The 9239-nt window shown below is 38.2% G+C and overlaps 1 protein-coding gene across 3 annotated transcripts; it reads right to left on the reverse strand.

Moving 5' to 3' along the window:
* Positions 1–492: 492 nt before the first annotated feature.
* On the reverse strand, positions 493–4416 carry LOC139776872 (cytochrome b5-related protein-like). Of its 3 annotated transcripts, none has more exons than XM_071713871.1 (6): positions 4231–4416; positions 3328–3618; positions 2773–3040; positions 2232–2523; positions 1832–2047; positions 493–1435 (listed from the first exon to the last, which is right to left on the reverse strand). In XM_071713871.1, the coding sequence occupies exons 1-6, from the start codon at positions 4399–4401 to the stop codon at positions 1159–1161; spliced, it is 1515 nt and encodes a 504-aa protein (XP_071569972.1). In that variant the 5' UTR covers positions 4402–4416; the 3' UTR covers positions 493–1158. The 3 variants fall into 3 exon arrangements, with proteins under 3 accessions (XP_071569972.1, XP_071569973.1, XP_071569974.1); XM_071713872.1 differs by having other exon boundaries at positions 3328–3509; positions 4231–4383; XM_071713873.1 differs by lacking the exon at positions 4231–4416 and adding an exon at positions 3979–4057 and having other exon boundaries at positions 3328–3509.
* Positions 4417–9239: the final 4823 nt, after the last annotated feature.

A 9239-nucleotide genomic window follows, 5' to 3' on the forward strand; every position in this document is an offset into this window, starting at 1 on the left:
AGAATTAAGGGTGAGAGTGGTAGGCGGGGGTGCGTTTCTTTACCACCTCGAGCTGACAGTCGAGGGAGAGAAAGGGAGAGAGAGAAAGGGAGGGAGAGACTGGGAGAGTGAGAGTGGGTGAGAGTGAGAGAGAGATCGAGCGAGAGGGCGCGCGAGCGGATGATGAGAGGGCGAGAGCCAGCGCGACAGATATATTAATATTTACACACACGCATACACAGAAGACGAAAAGGGGGGGGAGAAAATAGAGCGACGAATACAGAAACGTTTATGCTCTCGCGAGTTGCAGAATAACACGTAAACTTCACTCGGGTGCACCAGCGTCATTCTGTCCTTGTTCAACTTTTAGTAAATAACAAAGATAGAATGACGCGGTGTGCACCCGAGTAGAGTTTTCGAACGCAGCCCTGGAAACGAGATCGTGGAAAGAGGAGAAGGATCACTCGCGAGTAGTAGAACGAGAGAGCGAGTCGCGATGAACGTTTGATCAGAAGCGCGTATCATTACACGTGTCATCCGAATGATATCGTATCCTATAAACTTAATTGTAATTTATAAAGAGAGACGAAGTATGTATTTATTAAAGTAAATAAGCAATAAATAAAGATAAGAACTAAATCGCTCCGTTTGCCGATCACCCACCCGTGAGACTCGACGATTCCAGGACAAGGATTCGTTGGACGTCACGTGTCGATCTTCGCCGTAAACGCAAAGAAATTATTCATTTGTTTAAGTGTCAGCTTAATTTATTGTACAATATAATCCGCAGTCGTACGAAACAGTGGAAAATAATTTTTGGCTTTCATGCATCAAGTACTTCTTAATGCATCAAGTACTTCTTAATGCATCAAGTACTTCGCGTAACGGTAATCTCGCGAATTTTGTCTGTTCTTAAAATTAAATGGAATAAAATGATTATCATTTTATTTATCTACTTTACATGTAGATACGATTTTAACTTAATTCGTAAAACTTATCTCAAATTACGCGGATAATTTAACGAGTTTCTACTTCAATCGTCTCGCGGTAAATATCGTCATATGGTATTTACGTCGCAAATTGACACGTACAAATTTAGAAGTGCGTAGAAGCGCGTAGAAACTTAGTGCCTAGGAATCCAATATTTATGATAGAGCACGTTTCGCCGAAGGCTGAGCTCTACCTGTGATTCTTCTTGGCGTCAGTTCGCGTAAGCTGCCTGAATTGTCCTTTCATAAGCTCCCACTGCGTCCACTTGTCCGAGCTGATGCGGAATTCCTCGCACGTTTGCAGGAAAGCAGGCACGCATAATTGCAAATAGTGATGGTCCACGGTGGGCAGCAGATGGTGCAATGAGTGTGAGCCGAAGTTGGTGAGCGCTAGGAAAGTCGAGTCGTCGATCACCTCGCGGTCGCGCACGGCGTCCATCTCGAGCAGACCCCAGTCCAGGTCATTCCTTGGAGACATTGCAATAATTAAAGAAATTTACTAAATCCTTCGAGATAGAACAGAAATATTTTACCATTAAAAGATTAAAATTACGTTGAGATTAAAATTGGAATTAATATCAAGCAGCTCGACGTTAAAAACAAAGTCAATTAATTAAAATTGAAATCAAAATCATGCGAAAATTACATCGAGATTGAATTAATGTTAGATCTATGTTTGAAGTGAGTGTAGTTAAATCAATATTCTTTTTTTTCCTTTAATTAACTTATTTTATACTATTTTACTTTATTTAAATTATTTTTTAATAGAGAGAAAACAAAATAAATCTGATCGGTTCAAAAATGCTTTAATAATTTCAGGGAATAAAAGTTCCCTTAAAATAAAAATGTAAGCTATATGTAACCTGTAGGTATCGCCGTCGTGGAAAATATCAGGATGATGATGAGCCGCATTGAAGCCAATCAGACCGAACAGGGCGCTACTAATTAGCACCATTATCAGCCACAACTTGAGAGCCACGAGAATCTTAGGTGCCATAAAACACATCGATAGAGGTAGCACGAGCGGCACGAGATCGCGAAACTCGAAGACCCCGTACACCTTGAATACCGCGTAATATCTAAAAGTAATTAAATCTTTCATCACGACAAATAAAATTGGAAATCCATTTGGCAAATTTTTCGATGTCGACAGACGGAAAAATTAAGAATCTAAAGTGAAGATACAAGCTAAACCTTTCTCTTAATTTCAACGAAAGGGTGTGGAATGTTATTGTATATACGTTGAAATTAAGTTTCTATTACCGTTTCAAGCCTTCGGTAACGAACAGCAACATCCAGACGATGGGACTTATAATCCTGCTTATCATTCCCGCTAAGTAGGATTTATCCTTACGAGGCATCCACTGCAAAAATGGCTCTACCACGTAGATCTCGTAATCCCATATGGTGTTGGTATACATGTGGTGGCTCATCACGTGCGTGATGCGCCAATCTTTCGAGGATACCATGCTGAGATCGAAGTAATACATACGAAAATTGTCTCTCATGTGGAAGTAATTGTGTGCCGCGACGGTCGTCCATGTCAGAAAAACGCCTAGAATTATCGTCGAATAAACCAATCAATTAATACGTTTGCTCTTAATGATTGTAATTAATACAAAGCTATATTAATTAATAAATATATTCGTAAATTTTATTTTATCGTTCTATTGCGATTGTCGTCATTTTCATTATACTGTTAATTATAATAACGAATATCCTTAATCTCAATTATTTATAATTTCAATTCTTTATCTAATAAACTATTTATATCTTAATTATAAATAGCTTCACGAATGCTCACTGGCCAGGACGGTAATGGCGTAAGAGTCGACGAGAGCGGCCGCGAGACTCAGCGCGAAAGTCACAGTCGCCAAGGAATCGGTGATGAGATTCGTCGTCGTGGACGGTTTATGGAAATTGACGGTTTTCAAAGCCTCGGCCGCGCGTCTCTTGAATGTGCGATAGAAGCCGTCCGGCAGAAACGTCAGGGGCACCGATCGCGGACTCGTGGCTTCGCGGACGTAGAATTTTGGCAGCAGTCGTTCGGCCTTGTCAGTGATGTGGTGACTCTAAGTGATAGAATTGACCGTTAAAATTTAAAGTTGCCTCCGAATTTACCTACACAAAAATCGTAGCGACAGACCGGAAATTTTTCAAGGAAAATTGTGAAAAGAAATAAGGTGATATAGGCCAGTCATATGTTATATAGACATCGAACTTTCCAATTAATTTTCCCACAATAAATGATAATAATAATATAATTATAATAACGGATTGAAAGTACGATGATTGATACTTCCAAGCAAAAAACTGGCTGATAATAAATTGTTAACTCTAACTATGATTTAATAAGTACCTCGAATAATTCGGTGATATCGGTCTCTTTCGTGAGCCGAATCTTTCCCGGTTGCAGACCAGTTACAAGATTGATAAAAGATGGCTGTTCGACAATGCTGAAAGCCTGCATGTCATTCACCACGAAGTCAATGATCAAACTATCCACCTTGAACTGCGTGACACGACCAGAACCAATGACTTCTGTAACAGAAGGCTGTGTCAATGATTTCTTGGCCAACTTGTCAGCACCTGAATCATCCACCTTCCTCTTGAGAGTATTTAGCTTTTCAATTGCGCTAGGATGTGATGTCTGTAACATAAATTACATAATGTAACTAATTTTACTGTAATTTTAATTATAATACTGTAATTTTATAATATGGTAATAAAAATAATAACAGTGAACAGAGCACGGGAACACGCATCGAAGCGTTTACAGCTAATTTACAGCCACACGATTTACAGCTAATATCGTCCCTGAACTCAAGCGTCTGAAGTTTCCGCGAGTTGTCAAGATTTTACGAAACAAAAGGAGTGAAGATGGCAATAGATAAAATCGGCCGAAAAATGCAAACCGGCCGCAGGCCTGTCTTAAAAGCTCAGGATACTGTCATTGTCAGTCTGTCAATAGCGGTTCGTCTGATTTTTAATTCCTCATTTCACCAATCACCATGCAGTTTTTCACTTTCATAGTCAATCTTAGTCCATTTCACTTTTAGTTTCTCATCAATCATCTCATTGTTTTAAGATACTGGCCAGTTTTCGGACAACCCGCATTCACGTCAATGCAGGCAGTACGGTTTAGGGTTAGTCGGTTAAGGTTATGTTAGGTTAGGGCTCGCATTCGCCGCATCATCCCGCATACCCGCATTATTCTAAATACACACACTGCCCGTATAATTACTAATTTCTTAGTTCTTACCTCCAGATGCTTCTTTAAATTCGACGTACTCTTCACCGAAGTTCTGTAGGTCTTCTTTGTCGGCGGACATAGCCTACATTTCACATCGATGTTTTTCCCATCTTTCGTAATCGTTCGGAGTTCAAAGAATTCCGTGTACACGGATCGTTCAAATGAACTTCGACCTTCCATTGGGAATTAAATACTATTTAGCGTGAATGAAAGCGGAAAATAAACGCACATCACGTGTGACGTCACCATAGAGTAGGGGAGACCGGGGCTAAAAGGTCAGTTTTTTTCGGTGCCGATTTTTAACAACAAAATAAATAATTTTAGTTAAATGTGGTATACCACTGTAAAGAGTAAACCTTTAGCTACAAAATTTATATAGGAAATTTTTGTCTACGTCGCTTTGTTTAACCGGTATAGAGCAAAAACGACAACGGTGGAAAAATTGAAATCTCAAAAATGCCGGGGTTTAAACGTCACACTGCATTTTCAATACATATACGTACATCTAATCCTGAAAAATGATAGGATACATTTTAATAATTGTTTTTTAAGAGAAAAATATAAAAATTTATTTAAAATTTTTATGCGAAACATTATTAAAAAATAGTTACGAGGGTTCCTCTTTCCGCAGAAGTCACTCGCCCGACTTGTTTCACTCCTCGACGTCCGATGACTCTATTCGGTGTCTGAACGGTTGTAATTCCCGTCTCATCCATATTCCATATGCAATGAGCCTGGAAATGCCTTGGAAATGCATCTGGACTGCTTACTGACCGATTAGCCCCAAACACAAGTTTCAGGTTTGATCGCCCACGAAATATTAGACATCAACGATAATGAAAAAACTACACTGGATTCGTGTTCAGCATGCATTACTCTTTATAATCACGTACCTCGAGATTTGGAGAGCAAATATTATTGCAGATATTACAAAATTTTCACGCGCAGAAAATGTAACTTTCACCTTCCGAAAACACGTTTGCCCTCGTAAAAATCATAATACGGCAGGTAACCTGCCAAAACTCCGTTGGTCAGATGGGTACCATAAGCAGCGTTTACAATGTTAATAGCGAGTTCACACAATATACAGGTTCCGAGATATTTGATTTGACGCTTCAACCCCGTTGACCTTTTAGCCCCGGTCTCCCCTAGACATAGACAGTGATGCCAGGTTTCGATACGCGCAACACGCCAAATTGTAATAGAGGGGAATCCTCCCTGATTCAGGGGATACATACACAAGGGACAAGGGTGACCGTGTACACTACCCGACAATGGCCGCGTTCAGCAGACTCAACAGTTGAGCAACGTTACTAGATTTATCTATATTGGCTGCATTCCGATATTCACTGTCAGTAACTTTCAGTACTGAAAAACTATAGTATACGTGACGTAAAATATAGATTTGCAGTACTGACAGTGAATATCGGAATGCAGCCATTATATCTTCATATATTATAGAAAAATCTAGTAAAGTTGCTCAACTGTTGAATCTGCTGAACGCGGCCAATAATTCGTTCCTTGGCCCCTCCACGGGGCAAGGGGAACGTACAAGTAAATCCATGGCGCCATCGGCCGATGACCAATCAGCGCCAGTCGTAAAAGTAACGCAAAAGTAATGCACATTTGCGTTACTAGTAACTGTAAAAAGTAATATATTACTATTACTACGTTACTATATTGAAAAGTAGCGCGTTATATTACTAGTTACTAGCAAAAGTAATATATTACAGTAACGCGTTACTTTTGTAACGCGTTACTCCCATCACTGGCCGAATCCATTCAGCTCCACCCGGATGCGATTTCGCGAAGGTTTCCAAATCGTAAAGCTTATTTCCGATTCTCCACAATCCTTCCGCACCGTCGATTTTTCTCCTAGCCTCGAGAAAACCCGCCGCGGTTGCCGCCGTCATATCTCTCGCTGGCAGGTAAGCTAAGCCGGGTACCGTGCTAGTTTTCGACATGTTAAAGGTTTTCTTGACCTCGCCTAAATAAATAAGACACAAAAGTTTGGTACTTCTGGCGAATGGTGGATTTATCACAATTAACTTTTACACAAGTAATAATACGTTGATTTATATCTAATTTTCTATAAACTTTTTATCACAAATTCTTCAATTTTTTAATAATATTTCAATCTTTACTCTTTTTAAATTTTGGTTTTAATCAAAATCTTTAATTTCAATTTCGTGATTTTTTGGAGAAGAAACGACCAATTACCAGTTATCGAGCGTTAGTAAGGTGTTAAAAAGAAAATCTCATAATTTAAGCAATTTGTTTATTCTAAAGTGAGTGTTCCGTGTCAGCGTAAATCAGGCCTGTCTAACCTGCGGCCCGCGGGCCACTCGTGGCTCTTTCCCCTACCACGGAGCTCGAGCTCGACTCCCCCCACTCTTCCAGTTGGTTTCCCGACTCTTCCCATATTTGACACGTATTCCTAGTCCTAGCGCTAGCGGATATAGCATCTAGCATCTTAGCTTGCTTATGAGCATCGTGCATTTTACGAGATACTGCTTACTGTTCTCACGTTACGACGTGTATGCACAGTACAACTTAAAGGCTTAAACCATATCATTAAAACTGAATAATATTTCAAGTTATTTATTGATCGGCCTGACTGGCAATAATTGATTAATGTTAAACGACGTTTTGATCTCTAATTTGGGTCTCCTTATCAAATTACATTTAATGCTGGAACAACATAAATTGCCGGTAACAAATATAAAATGGAAACAATAATACAAATTACATATTCAACTTACATGGATCATTATGCGTCAAAAGTTATAAATTACTAGTCATCGTTAAAACTTGTGTAACGGGGCGATAGAACAAAGGAATGTAAAACTTAGTGCGCTAAAATCGGACATTAACAAGCATTCCAGTCAGCACTCGGTCGTCAGCAAGCATAGAATGGAGTTTGATCATAATTTTGAATGGCAAGATGTCAAGATTTTACATAAAAAACAGCATCTCAAAAAATGAGAAATTTCTGAAATGCTGTTTATTAAAAAGCATAGGGGAGACCGGGGCCTAACCGTCAGTTTTTTTTCGGTGCCGATTTTTAACAAGAAAATAAATAATTTTAGTAAAATGTGGTATACCACTGTAAAGAGTGAACCTTTAGCTACAAAATTTATATAGGAAATTTTTATCTACGTCGCTTTGTTTAACCGGTATAGAGCAAAAACGACAACGGTGGAAAAATTGAAATCTCAAAAATGCCGGGGTTTAACCGTCACACTGCATTTTCAATACATATACGTACATCTAATCCTGAAAAATGATATGATACATCTTAATAATTGTTTTTTAAGAGAAAAATATAAAAATTTATTTAAAATTTTTATGCGAAACATTATTAAAAAATAGTTACGAGGGTTCCTCTTTCCGCAGAAGTCACTCGCCCGACTTGTTTCACTCCTCGACGTCCGATGACTCTATTCGGTGTCTGAACGGTTGTAATTCCCGTCTCATCCATATTCCATATGCAGTGAGTCTGGAAATGCCCGGAAATGCCTTGGAAATGCACCCGGACTGCTTACTGACGGATTAACCCCAAACACAAGTTTCAGGTTTGATCGCCCACGAAATATTAGACATCAACGATAATGAAAAAACTACACTGGATTCGTGTTCAGCATGCATTACTCTTTATAATCACGTACCTCGAGATTTGGAGAGCAAATATTATTGCAGATATTACAAAATTTCCACGCGCAGAAAATGTAACTTTCACCTTCCGAAAACACGTTTGCCCTCGTAAAAATCATAACACGGCAGTTAACCTGCCGAACTCCGTTGGTCACATGGGTACCATAAGCAGCGTTTACAATGTTAATAGCGAGTTCGCACAATATACAGGTTCCGAGATATTTGATTTGACGGTTCAACCCCGGCGACGGTTAGGCCCCGGTCTCCCCTACTGACGCGATAAACTCGCAGAAAGACACGGAAAACTTGCCATTGGTCTACGATCGGATTATATTTTCACTGTAAACTTTACATTCTATGTCATTTTATTTATTTTGTGATTATTCATAACATGACACATTTATCAGTCGTTCGTCGGGCGTTATACGTGACGGTCATACCGCACTAAGTTTACATTCCTTTGTTCTATCGCCCCGTTACACAAGTTTTAACGATGACTAGTAATTTATAACTTTTGACGCATAATGATCCATGTAAGTTGAATACAAAATTACCTTTTTCAAAAAAGGTAAAAAAAAGTGCCAAGTACACGCAATGTATTTTGTAAATTCAATCGAAAAATTATCTCACAAAATTGTCTCACAAAAATTGTCTCACAAAATTATTAAATTACAAAATTGTTATTTTATTCAATCCAAGTGATATCTACCTCGAAAAAACCTAAATAACAAGTGGTATCTATTTAAAAAAAAAATACGTGAAATCTTTTAATACTGCGCCAATTACAAAGAGAGAATATATATCTATATATATAAAATAGAATGTCTGTATGTATGTATGTATGTATGTTCTTTATACACTCTTAAACTATTCGACCGAATTTTTACCAAAAGTATATGAAATAGGAGTAGAATTTTCCGGGGAGTGTTATAGAGTGTATAGTTTTTCGTTACCGATCTTTTTGGGAACCGGTATCCGAAATTTTTCCAATTTTTCGGGAAATAATTGACCAAATCTTAAAGAATTGTATATAAAACAGGGGTAGAATTTTCCGGGGAGTGCTATAAAGTGTATAATTTTTCGTTACCAATCTTTTTGAAAACCGGTATCCGAAAATTTTCTAATTTTTCGGGAAATAATTTACCGAATCTTAAAGAATTGTATAGAAGAAAGTACTCGATTATGAGATACCATATCTATTTTGTGTGATTGCCGGAAGTCTATGGGCAGAATTGAAAAAAATAGTAGGTCATTTTGAAGGGAATTTAATAAGCTTTAAGATGCTGAAATGTAAAATTTAATTTAAATATTAATTTTGCTGAAAATTAGAAAAATGTGAAAAATGAGCTTTCAAAAAAATCGAA

Source organism: Temnothorax nylanderi, unplaced genomic scaffold (genome assembly GCF_030848795.1).
Source record: "Temnothorax nylanderi isolate EJ_2023f unplaced genomic scaffold, tnyl_v1.0 TNYL_tig0131_pilon, whole genome shotgun sequence".
Taxonomy (NCBI): domain Eukaryota; kingdom Metazoa; phylum Arthropoda; class Insecta; order Hymenoptera; family Formicidae; genus Temnothorax; species Temnothorax nylanderi.